We start from the raw sequence: 26,070 nt of genomic DNA, 5'->3' as shown, positions 1-26,070 counted from the left end.
GTCACTCTCGTTGACATTAGCTTTGTTCTCAATGTATGTAATACAATTTAAAATGAATCTTAGCTTATATTAACTGATATTACATTCATACATTCTTTTATAATTGAAAAATGCTGTCTTTGGATGCCCTCCCTAGACCTAAACATTTCTTTCTTACTCTGTTTTGAACAAAACAAATTGAAATTTTTGCAGTGTGCCCTTCAAAATATAGAGTTGTCTTTCACATGATACTCATATGATGCTCAAGAGTTCAAACACAAATATTTTTCAAGAAATGCTGAGAATCTTTAACATTTCTTTGTTGAAGTTTCCTTTTTTCTGTTGGCTACCTCATGTGGCATAACCTTAGATGTTCAGTGGTTTTGCCTGGTAATTTTTCAGATTGTTACTGTACTGGTGCTGCCTGTTAAATCCAGATTCTCCTTATATGAAACCTAAAAGAAGCAGAAAAAGACAAGACATCTTTCACTTCAGTTACAATTCAGTCACACACCAGAACTCACATTTCTGGGTATTGATTGTGTTCATTTACCACAGCAAAGTGCATTCATTGATAACTACCTGCTGGTATTGAATCAATTGTATGTGAAACACGGGGCATTATTGTCAGGTAGGGTAAATAATATTGATTCTATTTTAAAATGAATACAGCATAGGAGAAATTAATTTGATTCTATGAAATCATTAAATTATGCTCTATCAAATATATAAACAGTGAACATCATGTAATATGATATCATGAGGCAAGTTACAGCTGCAAGTTTTAGCAAGATTTCCCCTTCGTAACTGCAGCAGAGACATTTCAGTTTTGTTTTGTATTAAAGAGAAAAGAGAAATCCAATGCCTGTAATCGATCTTAAGGTAGGATCCCAACTGGTACCAAGTCCTCTGACACTCCTTAAGTGGAACTACAGTCTTAACTGACTGCAGTAAACCTCGGTTATGCTGTAGGTCAGCAGACTTTGAAGCTTCAAATGTCATTGTGACTATGGACTCTGCAGTCAAAAGTCCTTATCTTCCAAAATTAGCAAGTAATCAGAAAGGGGAGAAGGGAGTTGTGTTGATTGATCATATTTGAAGCCATTGGTTCCATGAAAGAATAGCAAGGAAGGACAATAAGCTCAACTACCACAAACATGAGTCAACCATGAAGATGGCTTTGGATTGCTCTTGCATCTATTCCCTTATAATGGCAATGAACTGTCTTACAGAAAACTGTTGAACAGCAGCAGCTAAAGCACTGAAACTGTGAAACACAGAACCCTTTTTGGATTACAGGTGACCATACAACTGAGATTTAGTCACTGATCATGTACCTCAAACATTGTCTTCATAATCTGCACTGTCATCTTGAAGTCTTCATAAATGAGCAAATAAGTTACTGATTATCACATAGCATATGAAGAGAGCAGGAGACACTGAGAATTCTGCCTTGTCTCGTTTCAGATATTTAGTAACAAAAACTTACAACCAAGCTCTAGCTGATTGAACTAGTATCTAGAATTCCATGTTTGGAAACATAGTAAGTCAAAAGAACTGGAGGAATAAGAAAAGTTGTCTGTATATGAAAAAGGGGTGGAGGCTCTGAGCCACATGACTGTAATTGGTGGATACAATTTCATCATGAGTGAAATTTGTCTGTAGAAAGTAATCCATGGAGACATGAAGGTAGATAGATAATTGTCACTAATCAGTGTTACAGAAATCAATCAAAAAAAAGTGTGATACACTTCTTTGACAACAGTATCTTGGTATCATGTATACAGATGCCTTTAAGCATCAAGCTTAAAGGTTCAGAGCAGTTCAGGTGCCTATTTTGCCACCTACAGCAAAATTCAAGTACAGTTTCTATGTCTTGAGTCCAAGAAAGAGATCCAGGAGGTTTAGGGTACAGTAACCTTCTGAGTGTCCTCAGGACACCTAAAATAGGTTTCACAGCTGTCTAACTAAAGGTACCTGTGTCTTCTCACCAACCCTGCTCTGCAGAACTGGATATCAAATCACTTACCCTCCCTGTGCTGCTGAAATAAAGTACTTGAGTGCAGCTCTAGTCTCCTGAGAGAACAGTCTTTGGAAAACATCTGGCATGGTTGGGTAGAATTGAGTTCAACCCAAAGCCCAGCAGCTGTGGCTACACTGATGAAAATTCATAGCAGTAAAAGGTAGAAGTGGTCACTTTTTGCAGCTTCCCTTGCTGCTGAGAGCACTTGCCTACAAGACTGGGGGTGGGAGTTCTGTGCTAAGTTCCATTGACAGAATTAAAATTTGCTCCATGCCTGCAATATGTTGTAATTGCCAAGTCTTAGAGAGATAGAGGGAGAAACCCTGTGCTTGAAATGTTCTATGGGGAAAGCAAATTTTGATCCTCATTTTCAGAACCATTTCCCCATGTCAGACCAGGTAGCTGGGCAGAATGCAGTTTTCTCCTCTCCCCAGCTGAGTTCCTTAGCCTTTAAGCCACATAACTAGTTTTGTTCTTCCCTTGTCCTGTTTTTCCACTCATGAATGCAAAGCTGCCTGCCTTACACTGCAGCAGTGGTCTTCTCTGAGCACCTTGTAGTCAAATTTGTAAATATTTTAATTATTGAGTCCATTTTGAAGTATAGAGTGCTGAGCTGCTTGACTGCCCTTTCACCACTCTGCTTGGTGTGTTGCAGTTTTCATCTGCCGATGAAAGCACCTCTTTATTAGCCAGACCGGTATTGCATTGTCAGCCAAATTTCAGCCATGTTGGATATAGTTAAAATTTAAAGAAAAGAAAAAAATTTGCAATGTGTCTCACTTAAAAAATTTATTAGTGAATAATGTTAGAAGAGTGATCTGTTAAACTTTGATCTTATCTCACTGTGAAATGTCCTCAGTTCTATTTCTTTGCAAATTTGACAGACAAACTGGGAAGCTTTAAAACTTCCAGATAAACCTGCATGTTTCTTCCTAAAATTATGCTGAGTAGTGAGAGTATTGTGATGGATAAAACCAGTGCTAATTATTTCTAGTCCTAAAACCCTTTCCTTCTCTTCATCCTCACGTTACTCTACACAGCAATACTCAGGAATTTCTCTTTCTCAGAAGCATTCTTTGTTGTTCTGAGTTCCTTTTCCTGTTCCCAGACTAGGTTTATATAATTATTGATACACAGACTCACTCCTGTTGCTATTTATGCCAAGTGTGATGGACTGGTATGTTGAAAATAGATATCTAACTATGGATGTGTTACCCTACCTATATTATTGCCACTAAAATTCTTTCCAGTTAACTGGTTTTTACCTTGTGGTTAGTGGATCATTCCTAGTCTTCTCCCAGAGCAGAGAAATTCACTGATTAGCAACAGACTTAAGAAGGAGTTCAAATGTCTTGTGAATAGTGCTTTTGTGGTGTTTTTGTTGTTTTTCTTTTTAAGCAAAGAAGGGCAGTTAAAAAAACACAACAAAGTTTTCTAGTGATAGAAATAAGTGCACTGCAAGTTGCATTTCACCTTTTAAACCAGCTGAGATATTAGCCTGGTGACCCTGGAAAACACCTTTTGGATGTAAACCAGTGGTAGCTCCAAGTGTCTGAGCAATCATTCTGTTGGATTACACTCAGAAAATGCTGGTATGAGGAATAAATATAGTTTAGATACATAATAAGATAGGACAGAATGTGTAAAATCTGGGCACACTGGTCTGTTGGGAGGAATCTCTGCCCATGGCAGGGGCCCGGACCTAGATGATCTTTAAAGACTCTTTTAAACCAAACCATTCTCTGATTCTATAAAATGAATCTCTAAAAGAAATCCTACAACGGCAACTTCAATGCAAATATAAATATAAATTGCAAATATAAATCAATTTTAAAAATAGATTGCTCAGTGAAGTGGAGAACCAATAAAATATTTATTCAAAGTCCGTTATCTTTAAGTTTGATTTGCATTTCAGGAAATATTCCTAGCTTTCTTTCTGACTGTTTTCATTAGGAGGATAGTCAGAGAGTTTCACATGTTGTGTAAAGAATTGTGTCAGTAACAGAGATGAAATATGGAGATCAGTACAGTCTGTGAATGCTTCACAAAGACTCGGTTTAATTAAAAAATTAAACATGAAATCACTTTAACCAAAAATTTCATAATATTGCTGTGAGGACAGAGGTTAAATCAATTATGGAGTAATGGCCAAAGCTCACACAATAATAACTTTGGTGGGAGCAGCTATGAGTTATTAACTGAGGTGCTCTAGTCTGATGGTAGTTTGGGTGATTGCCTTTTACTGCCCTGTCAAGCATATTTCACAGGATCACAGAATCCATAGGGTTGGACGGGACCTCTGGAGATCATTTGATCCAACCCCCCTGACAAGTCAGGGTCACATGTGGCAGGTGACACAGGGATGTGTCCAGGGGGGGTTTGCAATGTCTCCAGAGAGGGAGACCCCACACCCCCCTGGGCAGCCTGTCCCAGTGCTCTGCCACCCTCAGTGGGGAGTTCTCCATGTCAGGGTATTGCATACAGCATCGTTCATCACTTCATCTCCAGTCCCAAGTCCACTGGACAATGTTGCTGCTCACTGATAAAGGAGTCCCAGGACTCACTTCTTACAGGAGTGTTTTAAGGGTTTGGGCTAAGACAGCTCAGTCATAAGTTGTTTGATCATAGAATCATGTAATAGTTTGAGTTGGAAGGAACCTTAAACAGCATCTCATTCCAATCCTCTGCTGTGGGCAGGGACACTTTCCCCTAGACCACAATGCTCAATGTCCTGTCTAGCCTGGCCTGGAACACTGCCAGGGATGGGGCATCTGCAACCTTTCTGAGCAGCCTGTTCCAGTGTCCCACCAACCTCACAGTAAAGAATTTCTTCCTAATACCTTATTTAAATTTACCCTCTTTCTGTTTAAAGCCATCAATCCCCCTTTCTCATGTCACTAGAGGCCCTTGTAAAAAGTCCCTCTCCAACTCTCTTGTAGACCTGTTTATGTAGTGGAAGGCTGCTAGAAGGTAGAAGTGGCCCCTAGAGTAGAACTGGACCCTGTTCTCCTGACTTTTGTGGCACATTTGGACGTGAAGAAGGAAGTGTCTGTATCATGTGGTACTGAGGAGGTACAGCAGCAAAGCTCCAAATGTGTATTTTGAACCAGGAAGGAAGATAGAATACAAGTACCTTCACTGCAAAGTGAAACGTGATCAGGGATTTGTATTGCCAGATTGGATTTAGGTGTTTCAATTTTGCTTAAGTGTCCTACTTTAGGTATGTAAGTATTTTTGAACCTGGCCCTTAGATAGTAGCAAATATTGTCATGGAAGGTTTGAATTACAAAAGCACTAGTCTGTGACATAAAAGAGCATTTTAATTCCTACATGAACAGTTCTGCCAGTAATCATGGATGCAATAGCATGTATTTCTAAATGACAAAGGTTAGAGAATGTGCATCTATTGCTGATGTATGTATCCTTCCTAAGGCCATGAAACAATCATTGGAAATTTAATGGTAGGAAACAGGTATCACACCAATGCTGTGCTATGGCTGAGACTTTCATGATGATTTAGTATCCTGTATAATTTAAAAACCATAACTAAACCCCGTTTTATTGCCTATAATAAAATGTATAGATTCTGGGTGGATTTTCATAGTCTTACTGTCACTCTTTTATTTTATTGCATCTGAAATAAAAATGTATTTTTTTAAATGGTGGAATGAAAAAATAGAGCATAATTAAGTGGTTTTTCAGCAGCCCCTCTTGAAGAAGACAGTAAGAATGAGGGATTAATTTTTCAAACAATTTTTTTCCAGGCAGATATGTTCTTATTTATGTGCAGTGTAGTAATTCACTTAGTTCTTAGTGAATTCAAAGTTCTAACTAAAGTTTCTTGGGTGATACTGCGTGAAATTAGTGGGAATACTGACAAAAACAAATCCAGAACAAGATCACATGCAGGATTTAAAGTCTCTGTATCTCTAACCTGGCCAGTAAAGGTACTAAACCCCCTAAATCAGTAGTCAGGCTGTGTAATTGCCATGGTGTGAGAAGAGAGTCAGGAAGACATATGGAAGAGATTATCACACCACTTATGTAAAACTGCACCATCTTGGATGACTTGAATTCTCACACATGTACTCCTTTCTCACAGCTTCCCCTCATGACCATCTAGACTCCTGCTTGGAATTTTGAGGTTGCAACAGCCTTACAATTGTATCTGGACTTGCCCAGGGGGCTTCATATTTAAACTTTCCCAAGTCCGTATTTCAATCCAGAGAGGATTAAAATATACTGAATCAAATGTCTGTAAAAAGGCCCTGGCCTCCTACACATATTTTTCTCCAGTTGTAGATGTCATTGTGCTACCTGCTGTACAAAACAGAACAGAAAGATGCTGTGGCTTACCAAGTACTATTTGGAAGTGTTCCAAAGCAAATTAACAGACCAAGCTCTAACTAGTGCTTGCCCAACCATTAGAAAACTTAGTAAGCTGTGAAAGAATGCAGTTTGCTCTGCAGTTTTCTCCCTACAAAATGCACAGACTAAAGCCATTTTTGCAGTCAGTGGGAATTAAGGTCTATCTAAATGTTCTCTGTGGTTATAGGTATCCTCATAATGAATGAAAGACCTCTCTCTGCTCTGCTTTTCCCTCCATTTAAATGAGTGCCAAAGGTAGCGCTGAGCTTGAAGGGAAGAGGAGTCAAACATTTATTATATCCTGGCCACCCAGAGGGGGAAAAACATTGGTACCTACTTGACCTTTCTGTAAATGAATTTTACTCAATAGGTTGTTTTTTTTTTCCTAGTGAGGATATGTTATGTCCTAAATCAGATAGTACTTTTCAAAAAGTACTTCCATACTAAACTTACTGAATAGCTTATAAATTTGTAGGTAACCAAAAGGAATCAGGGTGCAAAGTAGTAAATATCCTACAGGTTTTGGTTTGCTATGTAATTGGTAACTTCAGTTTTACACATCTTTGGCTTTTCCCTTTTTATAAGTAATTACCTTGGTTTCTAGTCAAACCAGACTCTACAGGTTGCTTTTGTGAGCCTTGAGCCATTTATTATCAATGGACTTGCTTTTTATTGTTGTGAAATCCCTTACTCCAACAAGTTACTGTGTCAAGACATACAACTGAGTTGGTAGTCACCTGTGGCCAGTGCAGCTCCTGGCAGCCTTTATTAGCTGGGGACATCCGTGTAACTCCTCAGACAGTGAACTCCAGGACAGATGAACCAAACTTCTCTCTGAAATATTTCAAGATGTAGTTCTAGGTGATGATATTGCCTCTACAGCTGCTTTCCATGGGTAAGAACAGGAGCAGGACAAGTGGCTACTTATGAGGCAGCATGTTTTCATTTTCACAATACTGAGCCTTTCCAGCCATGCTGGCTGTGGTACAGCTGAAATCTCACAGCAAGCAAATATTATAGTTCCATGCAGGTAACTGTGATAGGTGTAGTTACATGGAGATTCAGACTATCAGCACATTTTATCTTGCCTGCTACCACTGGGTCTGCACCTCACCTTTTCCTGCATGCATCCTGTAACAGTGGGCACTTAAGTGGTTTGCTTGGTTTTTTGTTTGTTTGCTTTGGGGTATTTATGCTTTGTTTGTTTATGGGGTTTTCTAGGGGGTGTATTTTTTAAAAAAATGAAACCAAAACCCCATCCCATTTTGCAGCCGTCTGTGTGTTCTCTACTACACAATGCAGAACCAATTGTATGGTTCTTGTCAGTAGTTACAATTTTATTGTCATATAAAATAAACAGGTCAAATGTTCTTGCCCATTTTAAATACTTGTAGAAATAAAATTTATTTTTAAATTAATACATGTTAAAAACCTCAGTATTATATAATAGGGTTAGTCATGTTTAACCACGCTGTCTGTACATAGCTACAAGATATATTTTTTCCTACTCTAGATCATATTCCATGCTTAGGGGATATGATTTTGTAAACATTTAAGCATGTGATCTGTCTTATACTAAAAAGAAGCCCTGATGGCTGCTGTTGGCCTGGTTATGTGTGAAAAGTTAGGCAAAAGCCTGCAGGACTGGGACACATTTCAGAAAACGAGTAGTTGCTTTTTCTTGTGCAGATATTGTCATGCTTTTTTTCAACAGATTTTTGTCAGAGAAATGGAAATTATTACAGTAGGAACTAGTGGTGTTTTGAGACAAAAAGCAAGTCAGTAATAATGTAACCAAGCCATTTTCACAAAGTTGCAAGTGCTTTGGCAGAAACTCGTTTCTAACCAACCTGCAGATGAGTAGAGGCAGTGTTGTGTGTTTTACCCATGTTCCACAGGTGCTACTCAGCGCAGTTCTCCCCGGCTTTGTCATTAAATAGCAGATTTAAAGTAAATGTTTGAAGTATGAGTTGACTGTATTTGAAGCATAAGGGTGATGAAAGTGATGCATTATGTCACTGTAGCACATTGACGTTATCAATTATGTGTTATTAAACAGCTTAGCTAACTGAATGATTTACCTTGTGTTTAACTGCCTCTTTCAATTAAAAGTAGCAAATGCTGTAGAACTGGGGCACAGTCACAGAAACCATATATTTTCTCCTGTTAACACCAGCACTGCTGACATGCAAGTGATGGGAGTGTTGGCATTTTGCTGCAGGCTCTAATGGGCTAGTTTAAATGGCCTAAAAAAAGTGATTAATGATTAGGAACAGGAGTGTTACACAGCTTCACAGCTCTTTTCCTCAATGCATTTCCATTTGCGTCAACCAGCTGCACACTTGGGAGGTGTTATTTCAAAGTAGTCAACACAGGGGCATTTTTCTACTACCATTTGTTTCTATTTCTTAGGTCCCTTTGCTTGTGCAGATATAGCTAGTGTTTCCTTAAGGCTGAAAGCTTTAGTGATAAAGGAGGATATCCTCAGATTAGTATATCTGATGACCAATATTTAAAACTGTGGAACTCTATTGTCAAAATATTTTTACCATCACTCTACTTACTCCTGTTTGGTTTATTGTGTTGGAAATAATCTAAAGATTCCTCTTGGAGTAACTGAAGCGTTTCATCAACCAGTACATGATTCCCCTCTGCTATTCACTTAATTTTTGCAAGCAGTAATTTGTACATTAGTCCTGCTTGTTTATAATGGGTAACTGTCCACCCCTAAGCCCTCCCTTTATATACATGGATACACATCTACATATATATCTGTTATGTGTATTTTTTTGGGATCTGAGATCAATGGACACTGCTGCAACACTCCCACCCCAAGTAATAATTAATACTTTAAACCCTCTCACCCCAAGTAATAATTAGGTACCATGAGTCAAAAAAACAAGTAGTTCCAAAAGAAAATGAAAAACAAGGTTGGAAAATCTAGCATCTCACTCTTTTTAATGAACCTTAGGAGAGTGAGGTGTCTAGCAGACATAATGCATTCTCTTTGCTCTTTCAAGCTAAGGCGATATCAAACACTGGAGCAGAGGGGATTGAACACTCAAGGGGAAGATATCTTGTACTTTTTGGAAGTTTATTTCACTGTACTGAGATCTTAGAGCTTGTGGCTGAAAGTCAGCACTTGCTCTCAGGTTGTTGCAAGAGAAGGAAATACATTTTCTTAGAGCAGGACATTTGTGTAGTATTTTAGTTGCTGGCATTTTTTTAGTGATCAAAGTATGAAGCTAAGTCTTAGCTGTGTACAAGTTCAACTAAGTTTTCTGAACAAGAAACTTGAACAAAACTGCATACAATAATTTGGAAGGCAGAGGGGGAAGGGGGGTTTAGGTTTAGAGTGTAGTGGCATTGACTGCAGCACGTATACTGGAGCCACGTCTTTTGCAGAATAGAAATGATGCCAAACAGATTTGCAGTGTCTGTGGGGGAATAAGCAGTGGCTCAAAGGTGAGCACATTACCAAGTTGGCTTGTCCTTGAATGTTGTGTTCAAGGTGGTATTGTAGCTCATGTTCCTTTTTTAATGCTATTTTTAGGAAACTAAGGCTGAGGCAGGCGTGCTAAGACTCCATGTGTGTGTTTGTTCTCTGGCTTTGCAGTACCTTTGACTCAGCTGATGGACTTCAGCCAAGCATATCAGAGAAGGAAGAATCCAAAAATCATTATGGTCCAACCTGTTTCTTGAATAAAATGTGTCCAGGTGGAGGAGGAAGCTGTAACTCTATGTGGTGGGGAGTGTGGTCAGAGGCTTTGGTTAAAGTCGAGTTTTTTAAGATGAGAGAATGCAGACTGGGGAGTGCAGCTGGGATTACCCCCCGGGCTGTAATGGTGTTTGACATGGCAAACAACTACAAACCCCATCTGAGAAAAAGCAGGCCTTGATAGTCCTGGTGCTGACACAGCTACTTGTTACTTCTGAGAGATTCTCCTCTTGTTTGTGCAGTACACAGAGGGAAGTTTATATGAGTTTTCTTGTCTGCATATGCACGGGCCAGAATATGAATAATTTTTACTACACGCCTGAAAAGCTGCTTCCCTTCTTCCTCCTTATCCTTATGAGGACATTTAGCTTATCAGTAGCCACTTGAATGTCTTGGTTGGTTTTTCTATTTATTTATTTATTTTATTATATTTTATTTTTGCACAGACATTTTCTGTTTGCAGAGCCTGCATTTCTAGTCCTTGGCTGGGCCAGGGGAACATCTGCTTTACATAGTTTGCAAGTGTTACTTATTAACTCAAGCTCCCTAAATTCGGGCAGTGTGGTGCCTGTTCCCAGGCCAGGCTCAGCCTGCTACTTGTCCTTTGGAAGCATGTGTTGAAGTTCATTACACACATTTATTCTTCAGTTTTCTGCTTAGCTTGGATTCGCTTCTAAGATTCTGTTCAGAGACAATGATGCAAACTATATAATAATAAAAAAAAATATATATTTGTTTTCCTTAGGCGCCCGTGCAGCACTTTTCCCCCTGTAGTTCATAGTAGTACTGCTTGTGGGCAGGTTTCAAAGGAATCTCATCTCCATATGGTTTTACCCGATAATCCTTCATCCACCATCTTCAGCTCTCATTCCGTTGCTTTCTTGCCTGTGGCTACGTTTCTATCTCTGCATCAATTAGCACAGTGATTTATACAACAAGCAAGCAGTTTAGAGGTAATGGTACACAATTAACATCTCATTCCACCATAAAGGGTATGCTAAATACCCCAGTCACTGCTTTCTCTGCCTGGAATTGAAATAAGTGTTTATCCTAATTCATATGCTATCTGATGTGAAGTGGGCCTGCTTTGTACGGCACTACACCATTAATCTAATTATAGATAGCTGCAAATGAAGTGCTGTCTGAGCACAGAGACTGAAGAAAATAGCGCTTTTGTCATTTAGCATGACTCTGTGAAGCAAGATCGCACTTTACACGGCAGCACGGCAAAATGGGAATCTGAATAATATCGCTGCCTGTTGCATCTTTTCTAATTACAACAGCATTGTAAACACAACTGGGCGCTGATATAAATAGAGCTGTAGATACGCTGTCATGTGGGTTGTAGGAGAAAATCCTTAGTGTGCTGTTGTATTAAATGATGCATCCTGATTGACAGCTACCTTGAGACTGCGCTGATGGAGTTGTCAAAGCATTGTGCGACCGCGCTGCTCCGGCGGCGGCAGCTGCGCCTCCCGGCCGGGCGGGAGGACATCGCCGGCTCCCCGTCTGTCTGTCTGTCTGTCCGTCCGCTCCCGGCCCTGCCGCCCTCGGCTCTGCCCGCACGGCCTCCGAATGCATCGGAGGGAAGCTGCTTTTTGCATGGCTTTAACCCTTGGTAGGTTTCTCTAGAGTGTTAATTATGTATCACACAAGGAATGGAAAGTGGGAAGTGCGGCTGAATTGCGAGTCTAATTAAGTTTCTGCTGCTGGAGTGTGTACTACGTGGTGGTGAGGCTCCTCTCGGTTTTCTTCTCTTTTGCTGCTGCTAGAGGCTCATGGTTTTTGTGACTGTTTTGGTATTTTTATTATTGTTATTTTTTTCATTAGCTGTCTCTGTAGCAGTTTGAGTGTTTGCTCCTCCATCAGACTGAAAGTGCTGTAATTTTGTGCAGGTGTTAATGCCAATCCTCACCACCACCCCGTGGAAGCAAATTAGCTCTAGAACTCAGAGCTCGGGGAAAAAAAAAGTGATTTGCAAAATGTCCTTTATCTCCTTGTTCAGTAAGGAGTCCTTGACTCTGAAAGAAGGTGGTGTCTGACATTGTCGAGTAATATGGAATAAATAATTTTCAGTAATATGGAATAAATAATTTTCCTGCTTAGATGCTGTGGTGGAAATCTAAGCAAGGGTATGGTCACGATGTTGACGTGTATAATGGTTAATAAAAAAGGCAGCGTGCTCTTTGTGTTTGGAACTGGAACATTGCTCAGGATTGCTTCCCCTGAATACAGAATAATGTACTCGAGTGAACTGATGACGTCAAACCACAGGTGACAACAGTGAAGTGACTTGAGGCAGGACGTGGATTAGGAATGCTGAAAGGAAATTATGTGACCACAGTTAATACATTTCACTGCTTCCAAACCCGACACTGTGAGGCTAGTGAAAATAATGAAGACACAGAGCAGACAATTTCTCTACTGAAATCTGAGCTACGTAAGATTTTCACCCTTCTGACCACAGGAATGACAGACATTTGAAAAACATGGTTGAACATTTAGGTAAAGCATGCTGAAAATCCACATCTGGTCAGCAGTCCAAACACTAACGTAAGTAACATATGGGTAGTGATTACTCTATAACATCTCCAATGGAGTTTGAACATTTACAGCTTCTGGGGACATGAGTTTCAAGTGTACAGGGAAGGTCATATTTAATAAACTAATGTGAAGTGTAACAGAGTGAATTTTGAACATTTTAGTGAATATATGCCTAATATTCTGATGTATATGGTAAGAGAACCACATCTGTGCAAACTACAGAACTTGTTTTAAGCACAGATGGGGCAATATATGCCCTGGCCATCTTTTTTGTAGCAGTCTACTTGCCTACTGACTTCAGGGATCAGTAGGGAATGTGCTGACAAAAAACAATCAACAAAACTCAAGGTATAATTTTCACTGTATTTGGTTTCTTCTCCCCTGCCTCCACCCTGTATTGCTATTACTGCACCTTTTTGTGTACTTATATTTGTTAGGGAGATTTGGTTGTAAGAGGTAGTTTTGCATTTTACATAAACATCCAGTTTAGTGGGAGATGTTGGACAGGATGCTCTTACCCTTAGAAAACTATTAAGTAACATCACTTTTCCCTACTATAATTTTTGTCAACTGACTGTGGACTCCAGTGGTCTGGTGGAAAAGAAACACCTGTTTTGTGCCATCAAAAGCTGTATGGCTCCTTTTGGTACTGCTTTATTGACTTTACTTTGGCTGGCAGAATTGGGCTTTGAAACCCTGCGGAGCGGAGCAGTGGCTGGTGACAAGTACTCATCAGCAGAGATCTGATGGCTAGCAGATTTCCCTGCTCTCAGAGTCCACCTGCAATCTATTTATGACTCCAACAAATGTTTCTTCTGGTTTAGGCCAGTGGAAACCTCCTGGTCTCTATTTATAACCCAAACTTAACAACCTTCCCCAATTTACGCCCCCTTCTTTCTCCCATCTCCTCCTCCTCCTGAGCATAAAGGAAGAAAATCAGAACCTCATCCATACTTGGTTAGCAGCATATCAAAACTTCTGCTTCCTATGTTCAGCATTGTTCTCGCTAAATCAAAGGCATAGCAGCAGCGTTCGTCATGTAATGAAAATATGTGGTATTTTCTTAATTGTCTTTGTTGTGGCACCACTGGTGGGCATTGTTTGGCATGGTCTTCCAGAGAGTCCTGTGGCTCTCACTGAGCTGCACCTGGGTTGGGTGAACAGCACCCTGCACCCCACTGCACAACTCCTCTCCAGGGATAAGGAGGAGCATCACAAAGGGATATTTATGCAGGTATTTAGTGGGGTCCAGCCAGCAGCAGAAATACATCAAAGGTAATCTTAGAGAAGGAACCTTTCTTTGCGCTATGTCTTTTTATATTCTGAAAGGTCATTTGTGAACCAACTGTACCAAAAAAGGCCTTTCCCCAGAAGTTTACTGTTGTTATTTTTTACTTTTTGATTACAGTAACTTGCTTATCCCCCAAACAGACTAAAGAACAATAAACAAATACAAAAGGAAAAGGAACAGCTCATCAATAACAAAGACCTGCGTTTTAAAGCTTTGAGAGTACTGACTCTTACATCTCACTCCAAGCAAAGCAGGAGTCCTGCAGAGAAAGGAATCTAAAAGATATGAAAATTATAAAGATAGTAAAAACAATGTTTGGTAGGGATATTTTAGCTTGGTGTGGAGGACTGAGCTTTAAAGTGCAGCATACTGAGGAATGTGTTTTTCCCCCACTGCTGAATGTTGTGAAGCGCATAGGGAATTCTGTATTTCAACCCCTGTGAAATACTGTAACCTAGATGAATGCAGAAGGTCTGGCTTTCTCTTCAAGTTTAAATTTTGAAATTGGTCAGCTCAAGAGTGTTAATGTAGCTTAAAAAAACTAAATGGCATCTAAACCTAATCCTTTGAAATCATATCAAAATAGTCTCTTGCAAGAGGCAACAATACAGTCCACAAATATAACTTATTTCTGCATTCTTCCTTTTTTTATTTCTTTTTAAAAAAAAAATATTTTCAAACTCTTGAGTACAAAGAAGACACCAACCATGGATACTGAAACTGTGCAATTTGTTGTAATTATATTCCCCCCCATAGATTTAATGAAGGACTTTTAAGTACAATTTATCTTTGATAAATAGTCCCTCTACACAGAATGTTTATTAGATTGACAGCAGAATACACTCTGCAAGCTTTTTTTCCTTGCCACTTATGACTCAGATGAATTTTAATAGGAGTAAAAAGCTTTTATTTGCACAGTAATTTCACTTAAGGATCATATCCTTCAGAAACTGGCAGACACTTGTATGTCTTGATTGCAAAACAGACACTCAAGAGTAAAGAAACATGCATAAGATGTTATTATTTGACTTGTCACACTGCTGCAATTCTATTTGCAGCTTATGTCACCAATTCTCCTATGGGCATCGCCCGCCGTGTCCCTGCACACGGAGCGTGTGTCCATGTGTGCTCGCACACGCTGTAATCAGCCTGGAAAAGGGCTGGATCAGCCTGGAAAAGGGCTGTGATCAGCGTGTAAAAGGGGCTGTGATCAGCCTGGAAAAGGGCTGTGATCAGCGTGTAAAAGGGCGTGATCAGGCTGGACGCGGTGCCTTGAGCTGGGAGAGGGCTGGCTGTGCTTTGGGGTGGAAATCCTGAGTGGCACAGCCTCAATGGCCATGGTGATGCCTGCGGGAGGCTTGGGGTTAAAGCTGCTTTCTGCGTACAAAATGGTGCTGGTTTCCCTGTGCCACGGCAATTGAGACCGAGGCACATGGCTGGGAATGGTCCTCAAATTTTGGGATGCTACTTCAGCTCCAGGGAGCATCGCTGTGGTGTTTCACTACACTTACTGGGCTGTGGTGGCAGGATCGGTTCATGTAACTGCCTCTGTTTCCAGGTAGAAGCGAGTATTTCTGAGTGACTGGCTACACTGTTCATCTCACAAAATGTTGTGTGCCCACACACCATTTATGGAGGACGATAATCCTCTGTTACATTGTTTTAACTCAGCTTTGAAAAGCTGCATTTTAAAGATGTCACTGCAGACTTAATCACCTTTTGCATGTATTTCTAAATGCCTTGTTCTGCTTCCTACGGAAGCAGAAGGTAGAGTCCCCCTTTACCTTCACCAGAAGGATATCGGATTTTTTCTGTCCATGTAAAAATGAAAAGTAAAGACATTTTATTGTTAATAAAACAATAGCTAATTGTTTTGGAGGAAAACATACTGTTCCAAGCAAGGTGTTGAACTTTACATCAGCAAAATACGCATTTGAATTGTAAATGCCGTCCGTCGGATGCTTATTATTAAAACCTTTGTTTAAATTATTGATGAAGTGCGGTGCTGGCCTTCGCTCGGTGTGCCCTGGCGAGGCGCGAGTGTCGCACAGAGACCTGCTGCCATCTACTGGCTCCGTGCGCTCCCTCTCGGATGCCGTCCGTCGGTCCGTCCGTCCGTCTGTCTGTCTGAGGGCAGGGAGCTCGCCAAGTAACGGCAAGGTTTTAAAGACTAAAAGCTCTGGAGCCGAAATCACTTTAGGCAATATTTATATGCCTTCTGAAGGGTTTCGTTTAAAGGGATGCTCTCACCTGAGGGTCATCATATTCCCCTCTGATTTTAATCCATATAAAACATACTAGAGAAAACAATACTTTCTCCAGATATGTAATGGCTGCTGAATGGGTTTTATTGCAGATAAAGCATATTCAATACAACAAGGTTTGATTGTTCTGCTCATGCATGAAAAATCAGAATTTTTAATTGAAATGGAATTAATAGGCTTTAATTGCAAAATCTGAGCAAATTACTAACTTCAAACATTAAATACATGGTAAATGTTTAAAAGGTAAATATAACGTTTAAGATCAGTCATGGCATTGACAGTCTGTTAGACTTTCCCAAAAGCTCAATTTCCAATTCATCACTGCACTGGAAAAAAATCCCTCGATTTTCCTTATCCACCAAAGATAATGTGCAGCAAGCATAAGGGCATTTTTGTTTTAAAATTTGAATCTCCCCTCTCTACCCCCAGTTTTAAAATGACTCTGACATCTCCTTACTGTACTTGATTCTTTGGTTTTATGTGCACTTTGCTGCAGACTGGGGCTACATATTTTTCTTTCTACATCTGAAAATGAAACTCTGAATAAAGATTTCAAACTGTGTTTTTTAGACACTCCCGTGAAGAACAGCTAACAGATGTATTACATAAAAACATGCCATAAAATAATGCAGGTTATTGACTGGAATTCACCAAGGTACAGTTTTCTGAACCAGTCCTCTTCCTATTCTTTAGTACAAATTGCAAATACTGACGAAGGTTGCTGCAGAGCTGAGCAAGTACATGCCAGAGAAAGCAGCAGAGGACACCTCCAGCATTTTGAGATCTCCCATGCCTGGAACAGTGGTGGCAGTTTCTGTCAAGCCTGGGGACATGGTAAGAAATGTGATCTATATATCTGCATTTTCATTATATATGCCACAGAAATTTCACCTTGGTGCAACTGAAACTACAGGTCGCACCACGGGTTGGTGTGGGGTTTTTTCGTTGTCTTGGTTTTGTTTCTTTTTTTTTTTTTTTTTTAAATCACCTGTAGAATAAAGTGTGCTAAAGGACGTGTGCTGTTTTTAGTTTGAATTTTAAAAATTAAGAAGGAAAATCAATTCAAATTAAACTGGCTTTAAAAGAAAAAAATTCAGCCTGGTACAAGTTCACAGCAGAAACTCAAAGAGATAGCTTGGTTTTGTATCCCAGCTTAAGGGGCAGGACAGGTACAAGGGAGAAAATGGTAAGTAAATTCACATAAGTGTGTGTGTGTATCCATCTATCTATCTGTCTGTCTGTCTGTCTATCTATCTATCTATCTATCCATCTATCTATCTATCTGTCATCTATATATAAAAGCTGTTAATGCTAGCAGGAGAAAACTGTTGATTTTCTGCCTGAAGTAATGAAAATATTACTTGAAAAAAAGGGGACATAGGACAGATACTTAACTTTACAGTTTTTTTTTTTCTTTTCTTTTTTTTTTTTTTTTTTTTTCTTTTTTTTTAAGAACTTCTGGGTTATCATTTCACAAAACACATGAGTTGGGAATTCTATTCTGGGAATTTCCAGGCTCATGTGGTAATCTTCTTGTCTTGGAGAAGGAATGAACTTTCCATACAGAAGGGTAAGGGATTATGCTGTTGCTGGTCTGGGGATTTCCAGTCCTCCTTACCTCACATTGAGTTGGAAACAAATTTTTGTTTTAAAGTTGTGTATAAACACTGACTTGAACTCAGCTTTATATGAAATTCTACTACATTGTATCATATGTTATTTCTAAGATTGAGGCCCTTATGTCTCATAACCACTGACAACCAGGTAGTAAGAGCAGACACAGAAGTATTTGAATCAGATTGTGCATATTAATTTTAAAGTACTGTCGTCAGTAAATGATGCTATAAACATGTATGTAGCACTTAGATACAAACAGAAGCTTCAGTCACAGGGTTCATAATTTATGGCAATGAAAGCTAGATTTTCTTGAAAGATGATTCAGAAATGGGATCAAGATCTGAATTTCAAAATCAGGATTGCACTTATTATGTGACAGTCATCGATCATGCTGGCAAAGTGGTATATTTGCTTACATTTTGCTATGATACCACCTTTGGTTTTAAAATATATGGTTATTTCTGTCTGTACAGTGAAAACAGAGTCATCATGTATAAGATATAAAAGATAATATAAAGATAATATAAAAGATATTATAGAAGATAAAAGATATAAGATATAAAAGATAATATAAAAGATATTTTATAATATAAAAGATCTGTAGGTGCCAATGTTTGTAGTAATGAAATAGACATTTCAGAGAAAAAAGATCTAAGTTAAGCTGGTAAGAAATTAGAAATTCTTTTAGCTTCTACACTTAGCTTTCTTGTCTATGATCTATACATAAATGCACACAGTTTAGATACGTTAAAACAAAAGAACAGTATTCAGTTGAAATATTCTTTATGTCATGACATGGACAGAGGAATCTGCTTTCTTTGTCAAGGGCAAAACAAGTGGCTGAATGAGGAAGATTGTAAGCAAATACTTTTTGTGAAGAATTAAGGGAAACATTTTTAAGTCAAGGATTTTAAGACTTTAAACGTTTTTAATATTTATTTTTGAGAAGTTAATTCTAAATGTTTCCAGTCTTCTTGCCCTGAAGAATAGTTCTTGTTCTTGAAAGAATATAATCAGTTGAGAAGGAGGCCAGATCCTAAGGGATTTTAAGTAAATAAATAAATGAACCTCCCTCCACAAATCTACAAGTGGTGCTGTGCATCAGAGCACAAGTTGTTAAATAATGTGTGTGAGATTTCTTTTTTCCCTTCTCCTCTCCTGCAGCTTTTTGCTGGAGGCACTGAGTGGCAGAGCATTTGAACAGCATAATCTATGTTCTGCTGACCTGAGCTTGTCATTGCTAATTGTGTGGCTTTAATTGCAAAACACATTTGCGTTCTTGAAAAGGGTTTAGCTTAAATCCTTCCTTTTCAGGACTAGTGTCAAAACGTTAGGAAAAAAGCGAGGCAGCCAGCGAATGAGGGTAACATCAGCTCTCGGCTCTGAATAAGCAGTGGGATGGTGGGATTCAGATTACTCTTCCTGGCTGTCTGTCACAAACCAGCTCACCCACTACAGCTGCTGAAGGCATGATGGGCAGGGAACTGTAGCTCCTTGATAAATACAGCTCTTTTTGTTGCACTGCTTGGGAAAAGTCTGATTTTTTTAGTGCGCTGGAGAAATGGGAATTTAAGTAGCTCCTATTCTGTGTGCTTGCCACTGGGTTTGGCAGCTCAGATTTGCATGGTGTGTGAAAACAGCACAGCTGAAAAATGGGAGAAGGTGAGGTAGTTGTCCATCCTTCCCCTCAGGTGTTGCTGCTGCTAGCAATAAAGCTGTCAGGTTATAGCTGCTCTGAGGCTGCTTGGCCTGAGCTGTGAGCTGGGCACTACAGTGTTAGTGCAGCACAGTCCCTGTGCTCACAGAGATGCTCTCGGAGCCGTCAGGGGCATGGGGAGCTGAGCTGCCATCCCCCTCCTTCAGGTGTAACTTTACAAATGGTGAAAAAGCACCGAGAGAGGGTCACCTCATCCTCGTGTGCCTGGCCGTGCTCGCAAACCCGTGCTTATTGCCCACGGTTCAGCTCCAGGGCACCGCGCCCGGCCAGGTAAAGCACATGGTGTTTGTGTTTGTGTTTCTGCAGCCAAACGAGGGGGCAGTGCTGATCCCTGGGTTAGTGTTCCCCACTCGATGTGTCATTGTTTTTACTTGAAGCATGGTGTTCTCTTTCGGCTGCTGTTGCTGAGAAATACTTTGGTCTGGTGAAGCCTGATAGAAGATTGCATGAGCATCCTCTATCCAGCTGGTCTGATAAGCAGTTTTCAATTCATTTTTTGCCAAAAGATATTGCATATGCAAGGAATTTATTTTCTTTTGTCTGTAAGATGATCTGTAGATTTTAGTAACACAGTGGGGAAGTGCTGTTTGTCATTTAGAGAGAAGCAGAAACTTGTGATGCTGCCAATTTCTTTAGGTTTTTAGTTACTTTCTACTTTCTTTATTTTCCTTCATGTGATCAGAAGACTGTGATTAGTTGTCACTCAGTTATTCCTGGAAGCACAATGAAGGCACTCAGAAGCAGAAAGCAGCATAAACAATGAAACAGAAATCTAGCTGACTAGAAAGAAGGTTAATATTATTTAGGGAAAGAAGATTTAAATTTAGATTACATTCCTCATAATGCAGTCCCATTAATATAGGAAATATATCCCTTATTGGGGAATGTTTGCGTATTTGTTTTCTAAGTAGTTGTTCATGATTGTATGCATTAGGATGAAATTTGTACTTGGGAAAATTAATTACTTTTTGGTTCCTCATGGTGCCATAGGCCAGAGAAACCACTGGACTTCAAGAGTCCAGGCAAGTAATTCACTCTGTTTTCAATAACCCTGGTGGCAGCACAAGCCAGCCCTGGTAGCACACAGTAGGATTTTTATGCCAGAGTGTAGAGATGGCACTGCACATAGTTCTAATCTCACCATAGCTACCACAAAGACAGCACCATAAAAACTACTAAAGCTGCACAAATTCCTTTATTTACTCAGAGGGCAGGACATGGGTGGGCACTTGAAAATACTTTTTCTTTGTGTTGAGTTGTTTGGTGTGGTTTTTGTGCATGTAGGATTCTGTGCACTGAAAGTGCAGGAGAGGGGAGAGCTCTTGAAGTCCTAATGGTTGCCCAGGTAAAGCAGTGTTGTTGCTCCTAAAGCAAATACACCAAAAATGTTCCCACTACTGATTCCAAATTTGATAGTCTGAACTGTCCACAGCATCAAAGAAAGATCTTAGCTGTCCTGATTGCCTTGTAGCCTTTGCTATATTTTCACCTTTGAACATAGCTTTTGCTTTTTCAGTTTTCTGTCTGTCAGGAATATGAAGGTGTTTTTCTTTTAGCTGTATGTTTCTGTTGGTTGTTTTTCCTTTTTAGTGACATTAGCCAGGACAGGTGTTGGTAGTAAGCTGAACATTGGTCAATAAGTTAATGCCTAATACCTGTCAGCCTAAATCACTTTAATAATTCCCCCCACACTTTAATATGTAAAAGGAAAGCACCCTTGGGTGAACACCCCAATGTTACTGAGTCTTTGAGGACTACAGCCAAAAGAAGAGGACGATTAATTATTTTCACCAAAGTTTATAAATTGCTTCTCTTTCCTATAGATTAAGATTACTCCAGTTTTATAAGTTATCACCATTCAAGCCATTTTTAAAATGTACTTTTCTCATATAAAAATTCCTTATGATTTCAGCTAGTGTAGCTATGGGCATTAATACTGCATGGGATGAATTTTTTCCTACCAAAATGTCAGCTGTTAAATGTAGATGCTAATTGTCTCAGTAATTTCAAAATTGAGTAACTTGAAGGCTGCTTTTTTAGTTGTATAACTTAGGAAAGATACTACTGTGTTTCCACCTTTTAAAAGTAATTAAAGAAAAAAGTTTTAAACTGCATTCATCTTTCAGTTCAGCTGCATGCATTTTATTTCAATTCCTCTTGTTATTCTTTAGAAGAATAGTTTTTAAGAAAATCTTTATTCATGATTTTCCATCTCACAAGCCTTGGTAAGTTTTTGCTATGGGAAAATATGTTTTGTTTGACCTCTACTGCTGAAATGCTCACTACTAAAAAGCAAAACAAAAGAGCTTTCTAAATTCTGTTTGTCACTACTTCATTCATTCATGTGAAAGAAAAGGTGATGATTTAACCTTACCTGTTGCCATCAGGCAGTTGTGTGTTGTTTAAAGTTGTATTTTCCATTCAGACCTCAAAATCCTAAAAAAACCACCTCTTTTCAAATCTTATGCTAATTGGAATTTATAGCAGAGAAACAACATCCAGGATAAAACAGAAAAAATATATTTGCTTAAGTTTCACATTCCATTTGGATAAATATGGTATCAATAATTTAGTAAGATATTATTTAATTCAAATACTACTTTTCTCTTGTGTATGAATGTTTTTTTTTTATTGTTGTCTTCCCTTTTTCTTTCCCTTTCCCTCCTTTCCTCGCTCCTGTTCTTCAGAGCAAATATAAACTCCACTTGTCAGTTGAAAGGAATTTGCAAACTTGACAAAATATGGTCACAAACCTTACATAGTTTTTATGATTCTGTGTATTTGACAGTTTTCTTGGGGTTATCTTCTGGGCCAAAAAGCCCTGTTGTAAACAGGAAATGTTCATGGTTGTAGAATATCCAGAAAAAGAGAATTAAATATATCACCATTCTTACTACATGGGGCCATGAGTAATAATTGTAGTTACATTGAAAAAAAATAACCTGTAATAATATTTCATAATGTATTTTTTATATTTGACTTGGAAAAAAAATTACTATATATTTTATGCAATTGTGTTCCAGTACAGTGTAATTAAGAAGGAAATCCTATTATGGTAAGTTAGAAATAGTGAATCTTATTAGAGTTTCCTCCTAGGAGAAAAAATGTTACCAATCCTTTGAGAAGAATTAATATAATTTTTTTATTATTATTTTAGTGTGCTTTGTCTTTTCAGGTAATAACAACTTTTTAGCTGTTACTAAAAAGTTGATTGGTACAGATTAGGCTGAGTTAGCAGAAGAATAGCCCCAGAAGTGCTCTGCCTGAATATCACTTGCCCAGCACCCTGGGATGGCAGAGGCAGTTGGGGCAGCGTGTTTTGGATAAGTGGGAGTGCAATGACCAGTGCTGATTGCTGTCAGGGGGACATCAGTGACCTTCAGTCAGAGGTCAGAAGATGTGGGATGTGCTGTGTTCAGCTTCATTCCTTAAAGGAGTGTGGCAAAAAAAGTTTAGTAACGATTTGTCAAGTACTATTAATTGCTGCTAATTATATTTGCAGTTCTGTAGCTCTGGTTTCAAAGTTAATTTGGAAAGGAGAGAAAACTTGCACTAATGATTTTACATGGTAATGGACAATGCCAAGGAATTGCAATTGTTGCTTATCCAATTCCTCTTGATTTGTTTTCTTGTTGGATGCTGGCTGCCAGATTGCCAATAAGTCAGAAAGAAAAATACCTGGGAAGGGAATGATACCAGCATGGACTAAATTTAAACAACAAATAAACAAACAAAATTCCCAAATCTTCATAAATAGTGAATGCATACTTAACTCACTGCTCAGTGATTTTGCACAAGCACAAACAAGGTGCATGTTTGCAGTTATTTTGCAGAAGGCTACAAGAGAGGATAACTCTCTTTCATATGGCACTATCTTGCATTGTCCCTTTTCACTTAAAAGGCTCAACAGGGACTTAAGCTGCAGAATAGTGGAAATTGTGAGCGATGTTTACTGGTGTCTTCCCAAATATGAGGAAGGAGATACCAATAAAACACAACTCTCACTTCACTTTAACCAAATCTAAGCTCGTATTTGCTTTGGGCTGTCATTGTTTTTTTCCACTTCAGCTCCAAGAGCCTTAAAAATGTTCCGCATCAGAGCACCTGTGTTCTAAATATAATGGTCTTAAAAATGTAATTGAGGGATTTTCACTTTTGTAGGCAAATCAGCAGGGTTGATATTGATCCGTCTTTTTAGGGAGCCACAGTGCAGCAGAAGGTGATACTGTAGAGGGCCCCGTAAACCCTCGGAGCCTTCTGTCTAATTTGGCAGAAAAACACAGAATGTCGGACAACAAAAGAACGATCCGATTCCGTAAGAAATCTTCATCCCTCCCACCTCCTTTTCACAAGATAAAAAAAAGAGACTTAATTTTTTCAGCTGCACACAATGATTTGGTGCTCACTCTTGCATTGAAACAGTTGCTGTCAAAACAGGCAGGAAACAGTTTTCTTTTAATTGCTGAAATCATTCGGAAGTGCTTCATGCACGGCTTCTATACAGCAGATGCTGTGCATTAATTGGCCTGTGTAGGGCTGACCCAGGGTTCCTTGCAGCGGGCCCAATTTTAGGCAGAGGGTGTAAATAGCTTATTTCTTATTTTGTATAACCTGGCGTACATTATGAGCGCGCCTGCACGTGGGGTATTTCATGGTCTGCAGTTTCTAATGTCATGTGGGTTTCAAAACCTGTGCTTCTCTGGTAATGTACTAGCAGCAGGTAAGCTCTAAATACCATCCATCAGGAGCTAATTTTTTATCCAGATACTCCAATGACTGATGAACCTGTCTTTTGTATGAATGTTCAGCACAGGAGAAAGCCATATGCCCCTGGCACTGGTTCCTATGCATTCTTTACAGTTTGTGGGGAGGAGATTAAGGAAAAAACAAACCCTTACATTTACAAGTCTTTCATTTATTTAGCAGTTAGCACTTTCTAAAATAGCTTTAGTATTTTTTTTAACAGTGAAAAGAGATTTAGGTCTTTTAAAGCAATCTGACTACCACTACTCATTTTCTTTATCAGGAATATTACTGCACACCCTTAATAGGGAACCTTGTTTTGCTACTCCCCGTCTGTTCAAAACAGACCTTAGCCCATTAGAAGGTCCTCCCTTGTGTGGGAAGACCACAGCTGTTACTGTAAATCTCATCCAGTAACTGTATCACCCCCATTTTGTGGCTCTGAAGGATGAAATTGAGAAATGGAATACTGTGCAGTCATCCTTTACATCTCCAATTTTAGGCCTTTGCACATCATTTTCATGCTTTTATTCCAAATCAAACAACATTAGTGAGCAACACCACTCTGTGCTAAATGCCTGGTGTCTAAGCAGCACCTACAATCTTTGTTTTTGGAGGATTTAGGATTGGGAGGCAAGTTGGGGTTTTGTTGTTGGTGGATTTTTTTAATTTTATTTTTTTAATAAATAAAGCCTTTTCTCTCCTTTCTCCCCCACCAAATCTTTCCCAGTCCCCAGAGTTTGTCAGAAGCGGAAATCCAGATGGTAGTGAGGTGCCTAAGATGGAGGATGCTCTGTTATGCCTCCAAAGAGGAAGTGGGAGCTCAGCATGGCTTATAAACACAACTTTAAAAAGGCTTCTGTTTCTTTAAGTCCTTCTGGATAAAGTGGATCTAACTTCTTGTGAAGGATATTGGGGGCTTTAATCAGAAATAAGAAGTGGTTTAAATCATTAGCACAACAAAGCAAACTATAAGCTTGAAGATAAAAGTCTCAGGGGAAAGAGTCCTCTGAAAATAAATAGGACTTGATAGATTTCCATATCATTTATAACTTCCCTTAATTACACTTGGAAGACTTGCCAGTAAAACTGGAAAATTGGCAGCCTATATCCATTATAGTAATTTTGCCGACCATGGCAAGCAGCTGGCTTTACTGGATTTTATTTCCCATCACTCACAATTAATCATCAGCTGGAGATGTCTGAAACTCCTCAAAACGTAGCAATACTGTGTGACATTCAGGCCTCCTTAAAATGCTGAAATCTGCTGAGTAAATGGGCCGAGTTCCCCTTCCAGGGAGCTCATTTTGGTGCGAGGCAGGCTGCCGGTTAATGAGTGCCACTCCGATAATCGGATGCGAATGTGAACCCTGACCTCGTGTCAAAGGAGAGGACGCAGCAAGCTGGATAAAAGATCCGTGATTCAGGTCTGCAAACTTTACACCAATTAGACAGAGAGCGGGGAAATGCATCAGCGCCCATTGGGTTTATCAGAAGGACTTGAGGGGCTTGTGACCATTTTGTAAGCCTAACATGGGAGCCGTCCTGTCACAATCATTAAGTCTTTATGCTATGACGCACCAAAGTCCGCAGAAAGTGCACCATATTCACAGAGATCCCGTGCTAGCCATGCCCTCGGCTGTGCGCCGTCTTCTTGTGCTCCTGAGCTCCAGAGAGCCCTGGCTCTGAGTGGGGATGGTCTTTGTGCTCCTCACGTAGGTGCAACGGGAGCAGGTCGGCCTTGCTGCTTCCCACATTCCGCTTCCACGCTGTGGCGTGAGTTGCTTGGTTGGGAAATGACCAGAG

The 26,070-nt window shown here is 39.4% G+C and overlaps 1 protein-coding gene across 1 annotated transcript in view; it reads left to right on the top strand.

Annotated features, from left to right (window-relative positions):
• PCCA (propionyl-CoA carboxylase subunit alpha) overlaps positions 1–26,070 on the top strand; it is a 273,726-nt gene that overhangs the window by 240,589 nt on the left and 7,067 nt on the right. The window contains exon 22 of the mRNA XM_036392979.2: positions 16,881–17,021. Coding sequence (XP_036248872.1) covers positions 16,881–17,021 — 141 coding nt within the window. The remainder of the gene's footprint in view (positions 1–16,880; positions 17,022–26,070) is intronic.

The sequence above is a fragment of the Molothrus ater genome, chromosome 2, assembly GCF_012460135.2.
Source record: "Molothrus ater isolate BHLD 08-10-18 breed brown headed cowbird chromosome 2, BPBGC_Mater_1.1, whole genome shotgun sequence".
Lineage (NCBI taxonomy): Eukaryota > Metazoa > Chordata > Aves > Passeriformes > Icteridae > Molothrus > Molothrus ater.
The sequence above is the reverse complement of the archived record's forward strand: the minus strand, read 5'-3'. Positions and strand labels throughout refer to the sequence as shown.